The sequence below is a fragment of the Salvia hispanica genome, chromosome 3 (assembly GCF_023119035.1).
Source record: "Salvia hispanica cultivar TCC Black 2014 chromosome 3, UniMelb_Shisp_WGS_1.0, whole genome shotgun sequence".
NCBI lineage: Eukaryota > Viridiplantae > Streptophyta > Magnoliopsida > Lamiales > Lamiaceae > Salvia > Salvia hispanica.
This window is the reverse complement of record NC_062967.1, coordinates 22085697-22105480: the sequence shown is the minus strand read 5'-3', so window position 1 is coordinate 22105480 and position 19784 is coordinate 22085697. Positions and strand designations below refer to the sequence as shown.

The 19784-nt window shown below is 36.3% G+C and overlaps 4 protein-coding genes across 4 annotated transcripts; 1 reads left to right on the top strand and 3 right to left on the bottom strand.

The window, feature by feature from the left end:
- The first annotated feature begins 246 nt into the window (after nt 1-246).
- LOC125214748 (general transcription and DNA repair factor IIH subunit TFB1-1-like) lies at nt 247-12192 on the top strand. Its single transcript, XM_048115884.1, has 20 exons — nt 247-586; nt 796-874; nt 1171-1229; nt 1338-1401; nt 2008-2134; nt 3789-3864; nt 4803-4895; nt 6244-6288; nt 7274-7330; nt 8841-8996; nt 9110-9175; nt 9410-9533; nt 9740-9796; nt 9903-10030; nt 10109-10300; nt 10426-10539; nt 10644-10721; nt 11499-11546; nt 11626-11694; nt 11787-12192. The coding sequence occupies exons 1-20, from the start codon at nt 506-508 to the stop codon at nt 11871-11873; spliced, it is 1800 nt and encodes a 599-aa protein (XP_047971841.1). The 5' UTR covers nt 247-505; the 3' UTR covers nt 11874-12192.
- Nucleotides 12193-12713: 521 nt separating this feature from the next.
- LOC125216713 lies at nt 12714-13203 on the bottom strand. Its single transcript, XM_048118475.1, has one exon. The coding sequence runs from the start codon at nt 13012-13014 to the stop codon at nt 12826-12828; it is 189 nt and encodes a 62-aa protein (XP_047974432.1). The 5' UTR covers nt 13015-13203; the 3' UTR covers nt 12714-12825.
- Nucleotides 13204-14988: 1785 nt separating this feature from the next.
- Nucleotides 14989-17133, bottom strand: LOC125212665 (BTB/POZ domain-containing protein At1g55760-like). Its single transcript, XM_048112894.1, has 4 exons — nt 16628-17133; nt 16386-16531; nt 16200-16318; nt 14989-15456 (listed from the first exon to the last, which is right to left on the bottom strand). Exons 1-4 carry the CDS (start codon nt 16744-16746, stop codon nt 14989-14991), a joined length of 852 nt encoding a protein of 283 aa, XP_047968851.1. The 5' UTR covers nt 16747-17133.
- A 663-nt stretch (nt 17134-17796) lies between these two features.
- Nucleotides 17797-18492, bottom strand: LOC125209598. The gene is made up of 2 exons (XM_048109192.1): nt 18285-18492; nt 17797-18182 (listed from the first exon to the last, which is right to left on the bottom strand). The coding sequence occupies exons 1-2, from the start codon at nt 18490-18492 to the stop codon at nt 17797-17799; spliced, it is 594 nt and encodes a 197-aa protein (XP_047965149.1).
- Nucleotides 18493-19784: the final 1292 nt, after the last annotated feature.

The window sequence follows — 19784 nt, the reverse complement described above, 5'->3', positions numbered from 1 at the left end:
ACTTAAATATATTAAATAAATACTTTAATTGTGTAAATATAGGATGAAAATTGAAAAGATTATATTTGTGTTATGATTTAACTTGTAAATTAATTCAGAGAAGATGGATTACAAAAATAAATAAAATTACAAGATTTTGATCCAAATAGAAGCCACCATTTACAATTTCAATTTTGATTGAAATAGAAGGCAAAATATAAATTTAATTAGGCTCCGGTCTAAAATGCTCTTTGAGAAGAGAGTAGTATAGACTATAGAGAGATTCCCAACTTGGGCCATGATTACCGAGCCACTCACCATAGCAAAGCACATCACAGTTGGCTTGGTGCCCAGCAGCAACTGAAGCACAGGATTTAATTACACCCTCATCTTCGCCCACAAAATTTCCTTTAAACCCTAAATCTCTGCCTCCCTTCTATTAACTCATTGCCGCATCGATTCACCGGAGAATTCTCGATTCATCCAGATATATTGAGCATTTATTGGTTGGAATTCGGATTGCAGTATGTCGGATAAGCATGTGATTAAGCGCGCCAAGTATAAATCTTCCACCAAGGACCCCGGCGTTCCTGGCGTCCTCAAACTGGTTGTTAATTTATGCCCTACCACTTTGCATTATGTTATGTGTGTTTCTTTCTCTATTACTGGATAAACTTATTTGCTGTATTGTTTTTGTGATTGTTCTGTTACTGTTTAAGTGGAATCAAATTGGTAGGAGTATTATTCCTGAAGGATTTGCGCGGTGCTGAAGGAATCTTCGATTAACTCATTATTTGGTGGTTTTCTGTTTCTCAGAGCATAGAAAGATTCATCTTCATGCCAAATGATCAAAATTCGGGAGTCAAGCTAAATGTGGAGTTTAAAATAGTTAAAGGTGCTCCTATCTACTTTTTCAACCTCGAAAGGATTAAGAAATTGATTTTTATTTCACCAAATTTGTAACTGTAATTAATATTGACTCAGTTTGCTTATAATCATCCCATGTTAGTCACACTTGTGTATCCAAAAACATTGCATTAAGGATCTGAAGTCCATGAACATAAATCCTTGCTGGTTGTTTGGATGGGGATAATCATCAACCAAAACCAATCTAAAAGATTTTACATTTTGTCTACGTATTAAATGCAGTGTCGCAGACAACATATTTGTACTTATCCTTGTTAATTTCAGGTCACAAATTCACCAAGGAGGGTTCCAAACAGGCCCTGCTTAATCTTACACAGGAACAGGTCCGTGGTCTTAATAGTTTGCAACTCTCACAACTTCAGTTTTTCTTGAGGTGTTGTATGTTGTCTTATTCCCCAATGCAAGTAACTTATATATATGTGTTATTCCAGGGGGGGAATTACATTTTCGAATTTGATACTTTTGCCGAGCGTGATGTTTGCCGGGAATTTGTTGGTGAGTCACAATTACAAATTGTTATGCTCCATATATCAATACACATACATCATTACATCTTGAGGTTGTCTGGTAGAATCGTAATGGGCTGGATTTACCATCTTATGCAACAGCCATGTTGTTTTCTTTTGTTTCCCCTAATTATGTTCCACATTCCACTAGTTTTGGTTAGAAAAGAGAAAATATGTTTTTCTTTTTGCCATTTTGGCTGACAGGCCCTCCACATACCTAATAAGAAAAGCTTTCTCGTTGTGTTGTTGTGTTAACATGCCGTATAAAGTTGCTATGATCTATGAGGAATGTCTTTGGTTATAGCTGGAATCTGAATTCTGAAATAAAAAATGTGAAATAATTTGAAAAGGAGATGTTCACATGTTTGATTAATATAGAAAGACTAAAGTTCAAAATTGGTCCCGTACATTTGCCCAAAAAACTTTTTGGTTCTACACAACCAATTTTTGCTTTAGTCTAATAGAAATGTGAACTTATGTTAAAACGCTAGTATGCGTGAAACAGCTAATAATGTGATTGACAGTTAGAGTTGTTACTCTCAAAATTCATACAAGTTACTATACCTAACAGTGAAGTTATACGATATATGTACAGCCAGGGCTATTGCATTCTATACTGAAGGTGGGAAAGCAGGACCGGAAAGAGCTACTCCTCCAGTAACCAACGAGCAACTTAGTAGCATAGAAACAGAGCGCAGAATCAAGCTACTGCAGGAAAATAGGTAAACTGTTTGCTACTCCATTTCTAAGTAAAATCTCCCATCCACGTATTAAATTCTTTGTTATTACAGAATTATCTATGATTTGAAAAGGAAAAAAGCATTCGTTTTCCTAAATTGTATATATGAATTGGGTTTCTTCCCATGCATTAACCACGAAGGTGAAAATTAATGCAAATTCTAGTAGGGATAGTGAGCCTACTGGTAGAAACTAGAAAACCCAAGATTCTTCTCCTAAATAATCGGATAATGCTCACTCCAAGGTTTGGAAGTCCATTATTTTGAGTGACTGATATATTATACTCCCCCCGTCCCAACTAAGTGAGGCATTTCTATTTTGGCACAAGAATTTAGGTAGTGGTGTGTGATGATTTTAGTTGTAATATTAAAGTAGGAGAAAGAATCAAGTACTCCTCTGTCCTAAGGTAGTTGGGGCATTTCTTTTGGGCATGGGATTTTAGATATTGACGTGTTAAAAAAAGTAAGAGAGCGAATAAAGTAAGACAGAGGAAGAGAGAGTAAAGCATGAGAGAGGATAAAGTTTTTGCCAAAAATGAAAATGATTCAACTACCTTGGGACAACCCAAAAAGGACTGCGACTCAACTACCTTGGGATGGAGGGATCAGGAAACAGAAAGAGAGAGTAGACTAGAATAAAGTAACTGAGAAAGTAGGAGAGATAAGAGGATAAAGTAAGAAATAGAATGAAGTTAATTATTGCTAAAAAAGGAAATGCCTCATGTGACATCCCAAAAAGGAATACGCCTCACTTAGGCTGGGACGGAGGGAGTATTTGTCTTTATCTTATGCCCCACACATGTTACTGGATAAGATGAAATGATCTTCTGTGAGCCTGTGATGTTAGATGCAAGCCTAACTAAGAATATAAAATTGTCTCCTACTTGTACTTGTCTTAGATATCAGATTATCTTTGACTTAGAGATTTAAGTGTCATCTCATCTAGTACTCAAGAGCCCATTGAACCCAATAAGTAACTTAAATAGACATCAGCGTTATCATAGTGCATCCTGGGTTTCTTTAACAGGCTGCAAATTTTTTGGTTACTTTTTATTGAGCAGTACATTCCTAGAATCATTTGGTTCTGAGTAGGTCGTCCTCGTAGTTTTAGTTGCTTCTATTATATTAAAGCTATTTAACTGTACATTTACGAAGTGCTCTAAGATGCACTGATAAAAATATCACTGTGGTGTGGTGCTATATTTAATGATTGGACATGTAATTGCTACAAAGCTACTCTTCCAAGCCTCCAGCACTGCATTTTATTTGTCTCCACTCCAGCCATTATGTTTGTCTCTTTCTCAGTATGCTCGCATTATGTGTATTGATGGTTGATTTTTTTGTAAATGGAACACAGAAAGATATACCCAATCACATTTGCTCGTGAATTAACTTTTGTCAAACTTTCTTGTCATTGTCTAGATTTTAACGTCAGTATGCAGATAGGAAGAATCTACATTTGAAAGTTTAGTAAAATGCAACTAATAGTTCTTCCTTTATTTACATAGTATCTTTGTTATTCTAGCATGAATCCAAGCTCCAGTTTGAGCCTGAGCCTAAATCGCTCTCTGAGTGAAATTTCAGTATGTTATTTTTAATTTTGCTTATAGTTAATGTACTAAATAGGTGTAATTGGCAGTGAGTTACAGACACTGCACAAGCAATTTGTATTTGGAGGTATACTGACAGATGATGAATTTTGGGCAACAAGGAAGGTTAGTTATTGGAATTTTATGTTAATGCCAGACTATTTTGTACTCCAAACATTCCTAATACTATATGTTACCTACGAAGTATTGGGCGAATTTGAAATGCGTGTGCGATATGAATATTATACGGGGGTGTAGACACGCCGATTTTCAAAAAATGAAGTACATTTTTGATTATTTAATATTTATTAATATATACTCCATTTTATATAGATAAAAATCTACAATTTATTAAGTAAATATGCAAATACCTCATAATCCATGATAAAACTACATAGCAATATTAGTACTCCATAGAGCAATGTTTTAATCCATTAATAAACATAAAACACACCAACTAAAGTCTAAAACATGTACCAGTTCAGTCCTGCACTCCCAAGAAACCCAATGGAGAAACTGAACCAATAGAACTTGTGGACAGTGCGCTTCCAGTAAACAGTCATGCAGAGATGAAAGCAAATGGGGGCAGCCCTGTGGACTAAGGCCATAATTTCAGATGAAACAAAGGCAAGAGAAAAATAGAACACAGAAGCAGTAGCTGCCGGCGGCGGCGATCCTGGTGATGGAGGTCGGACACCAACAGAGTGGGTTGTGTGTGAATGGAAAGGGGAGGCAGAGGAGGCTGCTCTTTTTCTCTACAATTAGGGATTGGAATAGTTTTTTTGGTCAAACTTAAAATGACCACATATTGAAACATTTTTTGTTCTAAACACATAAGTAATAAAAATAGGAAAAAAAATATCCCTGGGGAGATCTCCGAAACGAGTACATTAACCAGGGAGGCGTCCCCGTGCTTAATAGTATGTTATATTAATTTTTAAAGCATTAAATTGTAAACTGTTCATTTTCTCAATGCACCTTTGATGAAAAAGCCATGCACATTATATGTGTTTTGGCCGAATACGAGTAATATGTAATAGCTATATTTCATTAATGAAGTGCAGAAATTGCTAGACCAGAATGATAGCAGAAGGCCAAAGCAGCGCCTAGCATTAAAGAATGAAATGTGGAGCTTAAAACCATTATCCGATGGCCAGGTAAAAATAATCATCCTTTGAGAGATCCAGTTTGAAAGTACAAATGTATATGTATGGTTGAGCATGCAGCTTTATGCTTGTCTTGGTGTGAGCACTGACTCTTAATTGCTACATTCTTGTTATGTTGTAGCAGAAATAAATTTTCTTAGTCCAAAATGTTGCTATCTTGATTTGGTTGTATTAGAGAGAGATTGTTGTTTGGTATGACTTCTGTTATAGTGGATAGTTATGAGCTTTTCTGAAGTCCATTAAAATTCTAGTCAAATGGAGTTGCTTTTGGGCCTCTTATGGTACACCTTCCTACTTGATAACTCATTTGTTTGTCATTCATTCTGATTGGAAAAAAGAGAATTCCCTATATCACATGTCTAGTATGGTAGTTTTTGCAAGCTAATGGTTGATGTGCTGGCCCTAGAGGCTAGAGCATATGCTCTATTGATTTTTATATTTATGCTTTTACAAATATAATACACTTTTTAATCAATACTCCCTAAGTCCTGGTTGAAGTGTCTCCCATTTCTTTTCGAGTTGTCCCATTCCATTTTAGGAAACATAAGGGCTTTTCATTGAGTAATTAATTGTGTAATTGGATTTGGACTTTTCTTTCTTTCTCTCTAAAAAGTAAAAAGGTAGACAAGACATAACTTATTATGAATATCAATTATTCTTTATTTTAACTTTTTTTTTGTAGATATGATGATTATTTAAATTTAAAAGACAATAGCTGATGCTCTCCTAAACAAACAGATGACTTACAGCATGGTTCTGGAAGTACAAGTGTAAAAGAGTAGCTGACCCTAACAAAGAAGAAAAAAAGAAATAACGATGTGTATGCACTGCCGTCAATTAAAGAAAGCTAAAAAGAAAATAAAATTATAGAGTAGGATGACATTTTTCCTTTTGGAGGAGGGAAGTGGAATCTTGAGTTTATTGGATTTTTGAGTGTGCATATTTCATGTATATGTCTTCAGAAAAATCATAGACACTTGAATTCCATGTTGAGCTCCCTTTCCTGTGGTGGTTCGCTAATATGTTTTTAAAATGATGATAAACAATGACTTTTTGGTAGTTTTGGGGGTAACAATGCCTGGTTCATCCTAACACAGATCCTGCTCTCTTTATAGCTGTACAGAATTATTAAATGTAAGGGGGGAGGAGGAGGGGGGGGTGGATCTATAATTAAGTTGATGTTCTTTGTACCTCGAATTGGGAATCGTCATATAGCTTGATTCCATTGCATAAGCTGAAACCTGCCTTATTATAAATTTTGACACGGTCCCTATGGTCTATGGTTATTTATTGTATTAACATTGGGCCTCCCATTCCCGTCACTTTTGTTGTATTTCAGTCAAACAGAGTGACATTTAACTTGACGCCAGAACTCATTCATCAGGTATACTTTCTTCTCCCTCACATTTGTTTTCTCTCATCAGTGTGTTTCTTTTCTGTAGACCTGTGTAAGAGCCACGATAGCTTTTGTTATTAGATATATAAGTCAATTTGACTACCAATTTAAGCACTGCTACGTTACCTGTTTTATATTCATGGAGGTAAACGATATCTTAGACAGTTGAGCATTACATATGACGAAGCAACTAGGACTTGTTCGTTTTTATATCCAAAAGCATCTCCTCAGTTTTGTGCCTTTCGGCCCACTAGTTTTTCTTTTCAACACCTATATCATCAATCCTCAATCCTGTATCATCACTTCAATTGATCCACCACTTACATATCATTTCTTTGTTCCTAACCACTAATTCAAAGTGGGCCCCAAATAAAATATATAAAAAACAACCAAATGCATTCTCATTTCCACACCTTGAAGTTCCAGACTACCGATTGTTTATCAAATTATTTTTTCATTTGTATAGAAGAATCAATAAATCTTCATAACCTCAATGGAAATGTACTTTGTACTCTGATAGCACAACCTAGCAAACCCATAAACTTCTGAATTTATCTTTCCCCATAAACCCTCAATTGTTTTTCCAATTCTCTACATGCCAGCAATATCATCAAGTGACACGCTCTAACCCATTGTATGCATTTTATTTTACATATTTAGTCCGTAAGTAAGCACTAAGCACTCTCTTTCTATAGCTAGGTGCTAGGCCTCCCCAAGCCTATTCTTTCTTGAGATTTTTGTTTGTTATTTTTTTTGATTACTTAGACCATTATAGGGTAAGTTTGAAACTTTTAGAGAAGTATGTGAGACTAGTTGTCTATTCATGCATGGCTAGAGTGTATAAATTGAGAAATTCTCGTTGTCTAATATGCAAGTCTTTGTCTTATGAATGCTTATAGAATGTTTCATTCACAAATCTTGCTAAGTGGGTCCCTGAAACCCCTTTTACATATTGTTTTAAACTTTTACACAGATATTTGCTGAAAAACCAGCTGTTCGCCAAGCATACTTGAAGTTTGTTCCGCACAAGGTAGGAAGAATGCCAAAAAATTCTATTCCTTTTTCAAAAGTTTATGACTGGTTAATATTTTCTTAAACTCCTACACTGTAAATCTGCAATATAATGTTTATTTTGGAGTCTTAGACGACGGAACCCAATGATGAATTTAACCGCCAGGATATCATAGGAATAATATTTAAATAAATCATGCAATTTTAATGTAATTGTCTATCTAGAACTCATATAGGACAGAAGCGAATATTAAATTAAAAGACCCCTACCTAGTATGCCCATAGAGTTTGATTAGTTTACCTATTGTGCAAAATCTTCGATTTGATTTTTGTTGTAGAATGTCGCTCCAACAATAATTCAACATTGAACAATCTAGCTTATTCTATCATATAACTCAAATAACCTAGCTTATTCTATCATAAATGAATACCACTACCCAACACACCAAGGTTTATGGTTGCGAAAAATCTGCACTTTCTAGTAGTACATTAAAGCAGTGCATAAAATCAACCACATATACTTAATGTTTCCACGTAAGTTGAGAACAACAATCTCTGAGACCTCATTCTTCACTAACACCGCAATAGAACTTATCTCACTATGAATTCCATTTCAATGCAATAGCTGCACTAATATCACCTGTTAGCTAAGATAAACGAAATATCAGACTGATACCTCAACCTTACACAGTAGGCTATCCATATCTATTTGGGTTGTGAACTTTCTTATTCTACAAGGATCTGACTTAATGATCTTATGTTAGTTTGGATCCACCACACGTCCTACAATGTAGAAGATGGACTTTTTTGCAACTAATATAATCAACAGAATATAAAAGGCCAGCCAATTAAATAACTTCATTCTCATAAATAAAGGAATAAACTAAACAACTCTAAAACATGCTTTTAGATACCAACCCTAGCACTGGACTCATCATGTTAATTGGGAATCTCATTATTTAATACTCCCTCTGTTTCCTAAAAATAGAAATTCTTTCCTTTTTAGTCTGTTTCCTAAAAATAGAAACTCTCCATTTTAGGAAATGGACCCCACAATCCACTAACACTAATTCCACTACTTTTTCTCTTTCTCTCTCTTACTTTACCCATTTTTTCTTTTCCTCTCTCTCACTTTACCAATTTTGCATTAAAACCTGTGCCATTTCCAAAGTTCGTAATTTTAGTAAACCCGGGGGAGTATCCTAGAATAAAATATAGTGGGTCTTTCTAAGAACTTGTTTTTATATGTTTTCCTTCATAGTTCATACCAGCCTGTTTCCTAGTGTTAAATTATAATTCTAGTCTGGAGGATTGGGCTTGCCTGCCAAGGATGAGTTCAGAAATTATATCTTCAAATGTTTAACCTTCTGTCCAATAAATAAGTTGTAATCGGAGTAGGCAGTTGCTGCCACTTAAAATCCTGATAATCTAGCCACTTCAGTATTCAGTAATAATGTAATATGCTTGTACATAATTCTGCCACAATGACATAACTGGTAAGTACTAAGGATGTATTCTTGTATTCTCAGTTGAGCAAAACCGAGTTCTGGACCAAATATTCAAGAGCACAATTTCTTCACAGTACGAGAAATGTAGTTGCAGCTGCAGCAGAGGGTGATGAAGATGAGGAGCTTGCTGTTTTCTTGAAGAGAGATGATATGCTGGCAAATGAAGCTCGGAGAAAGGTAAGTTCACCTGAAGTTTGTTTTTTCACCTTCAGTTGGCATTTTTTTTAGCTGGAAATGCCTTTTTCTTCTGAGATTTCTTTTTCATCTGATTGCACTTATTTTTTTACCAGATTAGGCGTGTTGATCCAACTGTGGACATTGAAGCTGATGAGGGTGATGATTACACACATCTCCCGGTAAATTGATCAACAATTATATTTTTCAGGCACTTTACTGGACTATGGTTCTATATGGGTTTTTATCTGTCTGCTCATATCTTGGTGTATAGTTTTTCCTGATATTGAGTCCAAGAACAAATGTTGTTGAACAACTTAAATGCCCATTTTTGTTGACAGTGTTCTGTGGTATATAACTACTTGATATGCATGCTATCTCATTTTATATAGCATATGCTATGTTTTTAATTGTAGGATCATGGGTTAGTTCGCGATGAGACCAAAGATGTATTGGACCCTCGGTATGAGCCATACCGGCGATCTTTCTCGCAAGATTTGAATCAGCATTCTGCAGTTGTTCTTCAAGGAAGAGTTGTGGGTAAGTCATCCTAACAGGTTAACTCTTGCTGATTTCATTTGGCTCTGTCTTTGTTTTGTCTGCATTCATATCATCCAAAGTTATGATTTGCACAAATCTGTCTTATCTTAGCAAATGAGTACACTTAATGAATGTCTTTGTTTCAGTTTCGAGATAATTATATGATAGCTTTACTTTTTCTTTCTGTGACATTAACATGAGAATAGATGCTGAGCTGACTGATCCAAGAGATGTTGCTGAAGCCCTTACCAGGAAAAAGCAGGGTAGGTACTCTTTCAACTTTGTTGGCCATTCTTATGGATACAAGCACTGCTCAGTTTCATGATCTTATAATGAGTTGGCATATTAATATTGAGTATATATTTGCAGCTGAACTGTCTGAGGACAAATTAAATACAAATTTTGAGAAAGAACTATCCAACAGGATTTCTCGAAGTGCAGAGCTTGAAGATCTTCAGGGCCCTCGAGATCCTGCTGTTGCACCCCTCAGTATCAAGGTTTGGCTGTCATTTAAGTAATAAACTGCATTAGTCCCCAAGAGCATTAAGTTTTGAATGCTATTACTCTTTTGACAGGATCCGAGGGACTACTTTGATTCTCAGCAGGCCAATGCACTAAAAGCGTTGGGAGATACAGGTTCAGCTGCAAAACCCTTGATATCCAGTGCGAGTGCACGGCAAGCTTATGACTCATTAAGGAATGTCATAATTGATATTAATGAAATGGGGTTAACTGAGCCGATAATGAATCAGGAGGTTGCACTAAAGGTATATATCCTCCACGGGTGGCTTTGCATCTCTAATTTCTTGTAATAAGTTGATCGTGGTGCATGAGAGGCTTCATATTATCAGTTCTCGAAACATAAAAGTTAACAAAGTTTTACTGAAAGCAGGTCCTCAGTGGGTTGACCCAGAGTATCTCTAGCACCAAGTTCCATCTTGGAAACAGTTCTAACGACAGTATCCTCGATATGTTACCAAAAGTTACTAAGGAAGAACTCTTGCATGTAAGCTTTGCCCAATAGTTGGCCTTCACTAGTCAGAACTCAGAAACATTATCCAAGTTATGGAATCCATAATGGTATGCAATAAAGTAACTGCTCTTTTGCAGCACTGGACTTCGGTGCAGGAACTCTTGAAACACTTTTGGTCATCATACCCTCTTACAACCAAGTACCTTTATAACAAGGTAAGATGTAGTTTTTTGTCTGGCTCTGGGACATCAATCAAAGGTTATAATTATCTGGTCAGTTAAAGGAATGCCTAGTTCCAGTTATTGATATCCCAGTAATTGATGTTACCATGTTTAGATGCTGTATATTCTCCTGAAGAAACTTTGTATATTTCCCTGAAGTGTTCTAAGGTTGATAAAAATTCTGTTAAGGCCATGTATTTGATACACATCATTAAATTCAAAATTCTCATAAAGTAAGAGGCAGGAAGAAATTAAGAAAACAAAGTACTTCATTATTAACTGCCAATCATCATTGTCCCTTGTAAAAGTGATTATCCCTTACAATCATACTCCACATTACTCAACTGTATAGCTAAGCCTTACTTACCAATATGCAGAAGACAGGGTACTAAAAATGCACAAATAACGTGGCTAATCCCTTGTTTCTAAAGTATTTGGGGTTTCCAACGTTACGTAGCACTTAACCTTTACTACTTTGCTCCACAAAATGTCATCCTTAAGGGCTGGACAAGGGGCTTGCAATTTGTAAAGAATGTTTGTATTTTGAGTAGTTAATGCCGGAGAACTGAGAGTACTGTTTTTATTAAATTGTCCATTCTCAGTTAGTACCATTCTTCATGAAATAGAAATTCAATATAATTAATTGATTGTAAGACATTGAATATCAGTAGAATTGTTCCTACAGGAAGTTAGTAGTTGATATGGTGGGGCATAATACATTGAAGCCACTCATACACTTAAACTGTATCCTAACTTGTTGTTCATCACCAGGTCACCAGATTGAAAGACGCAATGTCCCAAGTATATCCAAAGTTGCAGGTACGTTACTTATCGATGCTCTTCAGTTATGGCCTCCTTTGCTTGGACAAATATCTTACCATGTTCCATCATGTTTTAGGAGATCAAGGAATCTGTACAATCTGATTTCAGGCATCAGGTGTCACTTCTTGTTCACCCAATGCTTCAGGTTAGCACTAGCTTGCATGTAGTCGTAGAAACGTTGCATTTTGCATGTTTCAAAATTTAAGATCAGGTAAAATAGAGATAACCTTGTTGTAGGCTCTGGATGCGGCGTTTGCACACTACGATGCAGATGTTCAGAGGAGGTCTGCCAAGAGCGGAGAGAAACGCAATGGGTTTACGTAGAAGTGTGATTTCACCCTTTTCTTCAGTTGCCATTGTTTTGCAAATTTGGTCGTCTTTTTCTTGAAAGAAATGTCATTCATATTTTTCCGTGTTGCCAAGGTTGCTGAATGCGTCATATATTAAAACTATATCAACTGATTTTTCAGTCTTTATAGTACTATATTTATATATGAGTATCAAGTTTTGGTAGAAGATCTAAAGGGTTTGTACCACTGAAAAGACGTACCTTCATGATGGACGTTCTTGTCTTTACCACCATCTGTTGTGAAAAAACATACTAGTACTATAAACTTCTAGTGTGTATCCCAATTTTTCCCGAGTATTCTCGCAAAATCATGTAATCCCATGTGGAATGTTTAGTAGTAGTAACAATTTTAAATGATGCCGATGTGACATGACAAAATTAGTGTTGAAATGATAAGTAAATGCATCAAAATATGATTAATTAGATGGATTTTATACATGCAATTTATTTTTTATTAAATTAGTTTTGGACGAAACGATCTGGTTTTGGTAGAGTTAGACCAAGATTACATTGTTTTGGTATTTCGGCCTGCCAGCGTTGGATTCAATTTGCACTGATTTTTTGGCAAGCAGTTTTCAAGTCAATTCCAAAATTCTTCATGTTTATTCTTTCCATTTTATTATTATTATTGCTCCTGATCCATTAACTATGCACCGGTACCGATTTTAGAGAGTTGAAGCAATGGCTATATTTATCTTCGTCCTATTATTTTTATTGTACTTTAAAAGATGGAGTGGTTGGATGTTTGGCTTTTTTTACTGCTTTTTTCAAATAATCAGTCCTAACTTGAAGTTTCGAATACAGGCAATTTTGAATTGAATGAAGTGAAGATAACATTCATTATGACAATAGCCACTTGAAAAAGTACAAGAATCCTTGAGAAAAGAAAAGCACTTAATAAACTAAAAAAGAATGAAATCCAAAGTACTAATAGGGCGGCGGAGCAAAACCGATGAAGGGACGGCCGCAGGCGGCGGAGGGATCACATACACTTATGGTATCCTTAAACTTGTGAAATCCATGCTTGAAAACTCCAAATCCAAAGAGCAGACCGACGGCGATCACCACCAATATGACGCACATGCACAAACAGCAAATTCTTGTCCCACAACACATCTTGATGCAATGATATATGAATATGGAATCAAGTTTATATACTCCACATAATTAGTGATGAGAGAGATGAAGTGTTGTTGAGTGATTGAGGAGTAAGAGCAACAGCAAGAGAGGAGGAGTGGTTAATTTAGTGATATAAGAGAGATAGAATCTCTCTCTCACGTTCTTCAAAGCGGTTACTCCACGCATTGTTTCTGTTAATCGAGGTTAAGTCGAGGTGACAGTGACATTTCATTTGGTGGATGCTTTTTTGGTACCAAGCTCTCCCACAAATGCTTGTTTCATCTTTAAGCTACCTTCTCCACCTTACACATAATTTCTCTAGCTCGTCTTAGCTTTTTATTTATGTTTTTCAATACTTATATATTGAACAAAAATATACTCCTATGTGATTAATTTGAGGTACAGGGCCATGACTTTCTCTAGAAGAAAATACATAATTTATGTACAAAATGGATTCTTATGACTTCTAACAAAGTATAAATTGTTGTCTATTTTTTATTTACGAATTGGGGAAACATCACATTTTATGGTTTTTAAGTTTAGAATGATTTGATATTTTCAGAATACTTTTTAAGGATATATTTGCTCTTTGTAGATAATAATAATAATGTACTAGTCTTAGTGAAAGGATTCATGAGCATGAATCTGAGTCAAAAAAGTCTTAGGGAAATGAAGTTTTTATATTTCCAAAATTCTTTATTTTAATGACAAGTTGTAGATGTGTGGTGTCAATTCAGAGAAAAAGGCTAAGTGAATGGTTCAACAACTTTTGCTTTCGAATAATCTTCATTTTAATACTCCCTTTCGTTAGTGAATAATAGGTTCAATTTAACTTCACATAAGTTTTAAAAAATTGTATACAAAATGAATGAAAAAAGATAATAGAAGTCTTTTTTTTTTATATTTTATAGTAAAATATAAATAAAATAAAGTTAATTAAATGTAGATTCTGTTACCAAAAATCGCAAACAAAGCAAATGATACATTTATTATGGACGAAAAAAATTAACAAATAGAGCAATTATTGATCAGCGAATGGAGTATCCTTTAAAAGAACACCAAGACCTATATATTCTCATACAAAACTCAGCATATAACTTCTTACGTAAAATAGAAAAGATAAAATAAATTGTGCACTATAAGTTATAACTAATGTTAGGTGAACCCTCTAGCATAAAAAATTAATAAAATAAAATAAAAAGTAAAAATATAACAAATATTACTCCCTCCATCCCACAATAAGAGTCATATATTTCTATTTTGGTCCACCGCACAATAAAATTTTTATTTCACTTTACCATAAATGATAAATATGCCTCGTATTCCACCAACTTATTTCACTAACATTTTATTATGAAACTATATAATTGAAACTCGTATTCTACTAATTTATTTAATTCACTTTTTTTATATTTTTTAAAATTGGTGCCATAATTAAATATGACTTCTACTACGGGACACATAGTAATGTAATAAAAACGTAAAAAGGATCATCTCCATTGGAAGGATCCTCTTCATTGGTTGTATTACTAGCTTTGGATCAAGGGAACAATTTCTGGGCCCTTGGTGCTCATAATTCAAAAGTCCATTTAACAAAAGGCCTGAAAAAAAGGCAACTGTTTTTTTTTTCTTTTTCATTTTATATAAATATCTTGAATTAAAAACACCAAAAGAATGAGGTTAGTGGCAAAGCGCATTCATAAATCTCTAAATTTTTATATTTTTATTTTTAAAGATCCGTGCGAAATATTCTTGTTTTATTTAGACTAAAGTCTAATTTCGGTCCCTTACATTTGCCCTAATTTTTTTTTTAGTCTTATATATTAAGTTTGTGATCTTTTGGTCCAAAACATATTGTTTTAGTATATTTTGGTCTCAAACAAAGTCACAAATCTAAAAAGAATTTTATAGAAAATGTATGAGACCAAAATTGGACTTTAGTCCTAGATTATAATTAAGTTATTAAATTGATCAGCAGCTGCTCTTCAGCTGCGTGAGCTGGTAAAGCGAGGCATTCTGGAGCCTCTCGAGAACGTTGGTGGTGTCAATGTCCTCGAGCAGGCTCTGGTGGCAGGCCTCTTTCAGATCCGATATGTCGTACTTGTCAGCTGCTCGAAGAAGAGGCAGCCTGTGGGTCATGAACTCGTCGTTCCTTATGCTCCCGTAGATGTAGTTGAGGAGGGCCGTGGAGGCCTCGATTGACATGTCTGATATGTCGACGGATGAGAGCTCCTTCTCCCTCAGATCATGTGAGAACATGCTGCGGAACACGGGAGACCTTGAGGCCAGAACTGCGCGATGCGCTGAGATGCTTCCGTCTGAGGCGTTGATCACAATGTCCGTGTGGATGCTCTCGGATAGCATCCGACCTAGCGATGTGAGAGCCGTTCCTGTCAACATAGATGCTCCTTCACCCCAAATGGAGCAAGGCTCACTTCCCTGTTGAATTCAAGAACCAGAGTTCATAACACACCTAGGGGTTGGTTGGTCGGTATAACGTAAACTGTCATACCGTTATCAAAATTCGATAACAGTATGACCAATTTCAATACTGTTATTGTACCATTAACATTTAGTATACCGAAATTTTTGGTACTGTATGCTGATATCATAAATATAGAGACGGAGCCAAAATTTTATAAGGAGAGGGACAAATTTAAATATATTTGGTATCTACAGTGTACTACATATACTATTTTTAAGGTTGATATTGATATAACATACAATAAGATCCAAATATACCAAAATTTTGATATGCTACAGTATATGGAAATTTATACCGTAACAAAATATTTTGATAAGGTATCATATCATACAAAAAATACCCTTATAATCAGTATTTTTTTTTTGGAATATTGACATCTAATATCATAGAACTTTCAAAAAATTGGGTTTTTCCTATGAACTTTGAAATTGGCTGCGTCAAGAAAAACTATCCTCAAAGATTGAAAAATTTAACTCTCGAAGTTGTTGTCGAAAAATTACGAAAAAAAATTTGTATCATGATATTATTTGCCGGAAACTTTTCATTGGTGGAAATAGCAAGCTCGGGGTTAAATTCATGATATTATTTGACAATTTCAAAGTTCATGAAAAAACCCAACTTTTTGAAAGTTTCATGATATTAGATCCTTTTTTTTTTCTTTAAAAAATATTTGTCCTAATAATGAAGAACATCTTACGTGTGGAGATGCGGTTTTGAGGTCGAGAAACTCAACGTCGATGATGAATTTTCCGGTGAAGGGAACCTCAATAGACCAGACGAAGTCATCGTTGGTCTTGAGCTGCTTATCAGTAACCTCTGCAAGTACAAAATAAACCATGAACAAGTGCGAATTGCAGGGGAGTTTGTATTTCGATGGACTTGCCTGGATGAAGCAAACACTTGCGATCTCCAACAGAGGAAATCGCTCTGATTATGAATGATGCAATCGGAGGATTCTCTCTGCTCACATTCGATATCTCCGGATACAACTTCACCATCAAGCTCCGGCTCTTCTCAATCGACATATGCCTTCAATTTTGTGGAATTACCAGAAATTGGATCGGTTTTTGAAAGTATTATTATGAATCGAAACAAAAAAGTTTTTAGGAAAAGTGAGAGTGATACCAATTCCAGATTCCGATCTTGAAGGGATCGGATTTTCGGTAAGTGCAGGAGGCGAGATTTTCGATCCGCCATTGGGCGAGGCGCGACGTCGTTTCAACTCTGTAAGCAGAGTCACTCATCCTAGAGAAAGCGAGTGCGGCTGTGATCTCATGGAAACAATCGAAGATCCCTTCCAGCAACTGATCTCCGTGCTTTCCCAGATTGCCGATTCTCTCCCTTCTTCATATATTTTCTTCTCGAATTCAACACCAAACTCTCTCTCTCTCCACCTCTGTTATTTTGTGAAGTCTCCCGCCAGAGTGATTTTTTTTTAGAGAGAGAGAGATTGAATTTGAGTTGATTTGTTTGCTTAAACAGCACTTCGATGGGTTATTTATTTAATAACGATGAGAGTATACTTTTGTGAAAGGTTTTTCCTTAATTTTACTCTTGGAATGGAATACATTTTTCGTTTCGTTCATCCTTCCAAGCAAAGAATGACTTGTTTCTCTCTCTACATCTCTACTCCTACTTCAATTTTTCATTTAATTATTTTATGCAAAAGTAATTAATAATATTGCAGGGTTAATTAATTTCTTTTCTTCTAGTTGTTTTGATGGCCTTGAAGATCAAGTTATCTCACTTTATGTTTTTTCTTTCCAATCAACTTTCAAGCTATGCCAAGAAAATTTATAAGACCATCCACTATAGATGGACACTTTTTGGTAGACAACTTTTTTTTTTTCCATAGCCATTTTCTATTTGTCCACGGCCACAAAAAAAAGTGTCCGCAGCAATAGTGGACACTTTTTGGTGGACAAATTTCACTTTATTTTTTTGGTTGTGTATTTTAATTAAATTACAATTAAAATGATTGGACTAAAAATAATTAGAGAAAAACGGCTAGTGCAATAAAATTAAAATTGAAAACTAAATTTTCGTCGGATTAAAGTGAGGGGAAAATTACAACGAAAATTTGATCTACGGAAAATCACACATGTTCTTCACGCTACGCCGCCTCCCCTACGTGCCCAGACCTCTTCAATCAAATCGACCTGGAGTTGGTCATGTGCTGTGCTCCTGCGTATATCAGCGAAACGTTGGATCAGATATTCATTACTACGTGGTACACCTATCTGTATCGGCGCGGAGGCAATGCCGTGACTTGTACTTGTACCATCTTCCGGCGCTCAACGTTCTGCAGCAAATCCTTCATCTTCTATTATCATATTGTGCAATATGATACATGCTACCATAATATTCGCGACATCATCTTCGTGCCAAACTCGTGCCGGGCAGCGTAGAATGGCCCATCGCGCTTGGAGCACACCAAAAGCTCGCTCAACATCTTTCCTAGCGGCCTCTTGTTTTCGCGCAAAATATTGTCTCTTCGCTCCAGCCGGTTGGCAAAGTGTCTTGAAGAATACGGGCCAACGAGGGTATATTCCATCTGCCAAATAGTATCCCCTGCGATACTGCGTGCCATTTGCTACAAAACTGATCTCTGGACCCTCTCCCCGGCACTCATCATTGAAGATAGGCGACGACTGCAGAACGTTGATGTCATTGTTCGAACCTGCAACACCGAAATACGCATGCCAGATCCGCAAACGGTAGTCAGCAACGGCTTCGAGGATCATCGACGGATGTTTCTGCTTGAAACCGGTAGTGAACTAGCCTTTCCACGCCACCGGGCAGTTTTTCCACTCCCAATGCATGCAATCAATGCTGCCCATCATCCCGGAGAAACTGTGCACCGCACCGTGCATATCTAGCAGTCTCTGGCACTCATCAGGGGTTGGCTTTCGTAGGAACTCCGGACCAAAGACTTCCTTTATGTCCTTACAAAACTGTCGGAGCACATTTAGACTAGTCGTCTCACCCATCTATAGGTATTCGTCGAACATATCAGCCGGTCCGGCATAGGCAAGCTGTGCATTTCTGCAAAGTAGACAGTCCGATCCGGCCAGTGCAATCACTCCGGAGCGTGAAGCACTCGAACCGGTCCGCCAATGTCGTCGCTATATAGGTAAAGAGCGATCGCGACATTCTGAAACGCCGACGAAAAATCTCAGCCGGGTAACGAGGGTCAGCGCTAAAGTAGTCGGCCATAAGCCGCTCAGCCGCTCCGACATGGTCTCGTGGGATTGTCCGACGATGACGAATCTCACGAGGGATCGCCGCCGCCGCCTCCGTCTACACCTCTTGAATCAAAGAATCCCATGCTTGATTCCACAAATCATCCATAATTGAAAAGTTTTTAGAGATAGAAAATTTGGATAGAAAGTGAAATGAGTGTGAAGATGTGTGTGGAGAGAAGATGAAAATGGGAGGAATATTTATAAAAATATCATTACAAATTCGAAATTTAAAAAAAAAAAAAAAAATTTAAACCGGCGACCGCCGCGCTTCTCTCTCCTCCGGCCCGTCCTCGCCGCAATCGCGGCGAATGCCCGTCTGCCCCAGGGGCGGACGTCTCCTCCGCTATAGCCCGCCGCGGCTAAGCCGCAAACGGGGCGGCCGGCGCGCCGCCCCTATAGTGGATGCCCTAATAAATCAATAGAAAAAATTGTTCCTAATTGCATTAGTTTTCCTTATACGCCAACATTTCATGTTCCATGTAATTAGTTTTCCTTATACGCCTGCATTTCATGTTCCATGTAACTAATTGCTCTCTGGTAATGTATGTATCAAGTATCTATCCTAAAGCAATGACTACAATTCACATTGGCTCTAAACAAATAATTATTTCACAATTTTGGTGTAAAATATTATTCCCTTATTATGTTTGATAGCTTATGATCTTCAACTTTACAAATTGGTTTATTTTAGCCCAAAACATGATAAAGCAGTTAAACCTCACTTTTGACTGAATTAAATAATTAAATTGATCATTAACCTTACAATTTTTTTAAAAAAAAATTGATCATCAACATTAGAATTTTGCTTTATTTCAGTTTTTTGTGTTTTTAAAAGTAAAATGGAATGATTGGTTCCACAATCTAGTCCTAATCAGCCATCTATTTGTCAACTTTTCAAATAATTGAATCCATGAAGCAAGCATAATTTACTCCTTTAATTGTTGCTATTTTTTGGTTGGTAACCCACACACTGGAGCACTTGAGACGTATGCACTATGGAGTGTAAATAGAATAAGACACACCAGAATAATATAAAC

Excerpts from the sequence above, each read along its gene's own strand:
- LOC125214748 (XM_048115884.1), top strand. The coding sequence starts at position 506 with ATGTCGGATAAGCATGTGATTAAGCGCGCCAAGTATAAATCTTCCACC. Across the intron at positions 587-795 it reads TTCCTGGCGTCCTCAAACTG|AGCATAGAAAGATTCATCTT; the intron begins GTTGTTAATTTA and ends TCTGTTTCTCAG. Across the intron at positions 1,230-1,337 it reads TTAATCTTACACAGGAACAG|GGGGGGAATTACATTTTCGA; the intron begins GTCCGTGGTCTT and ends GTGTTATTCCAG.
- LOC125216713 (XM_048118475.1), bottom strand. The coding sequence starts at position 13,014 with ATGTGTTGTGGGACAAGAATTTGCTGTTTGTGCATGTGCGTCATATTG.
- LOC125212665 (XM_048112894.1), bottom strand. The coding sequence starts at position 16,746 with ATGAGTGACTCTGCTTACAGAGTTGAAACGACGTCGCGCCTCGCCCAA. Across the intron at positions 16,532-16,627 it reads AAGATCGGAATCTGGAATTG|GCATATGTCGATTGAGAAGA; the intron begins GTATCACTCTCA and ends ACAAAATTGAAG. Across the intron at positions 15,457-16,199 it reads TCAAAACCGCATCTCCACAC|GGAAGTGAGCCTTGCTCCAT; the intron begins GTAAGATGTTCT and ends TGAATTCAACAG.
- LOC125209598 (XM_048109192.1), bottom strand. The coding sequence starts at position 18,492 with ATGGGTGAGACGACTAGTCTAAATGTGCTCCGACAGTTTTGTAAGGAC. Across the intron at positions 18,183-18,284 it reads CTGCCCGGTGGCGTGGAAAG|GTTCGAACAATGACATCAAC; the intron begins GCTAGTTCACTA and ends TCGGTGTTGCAG.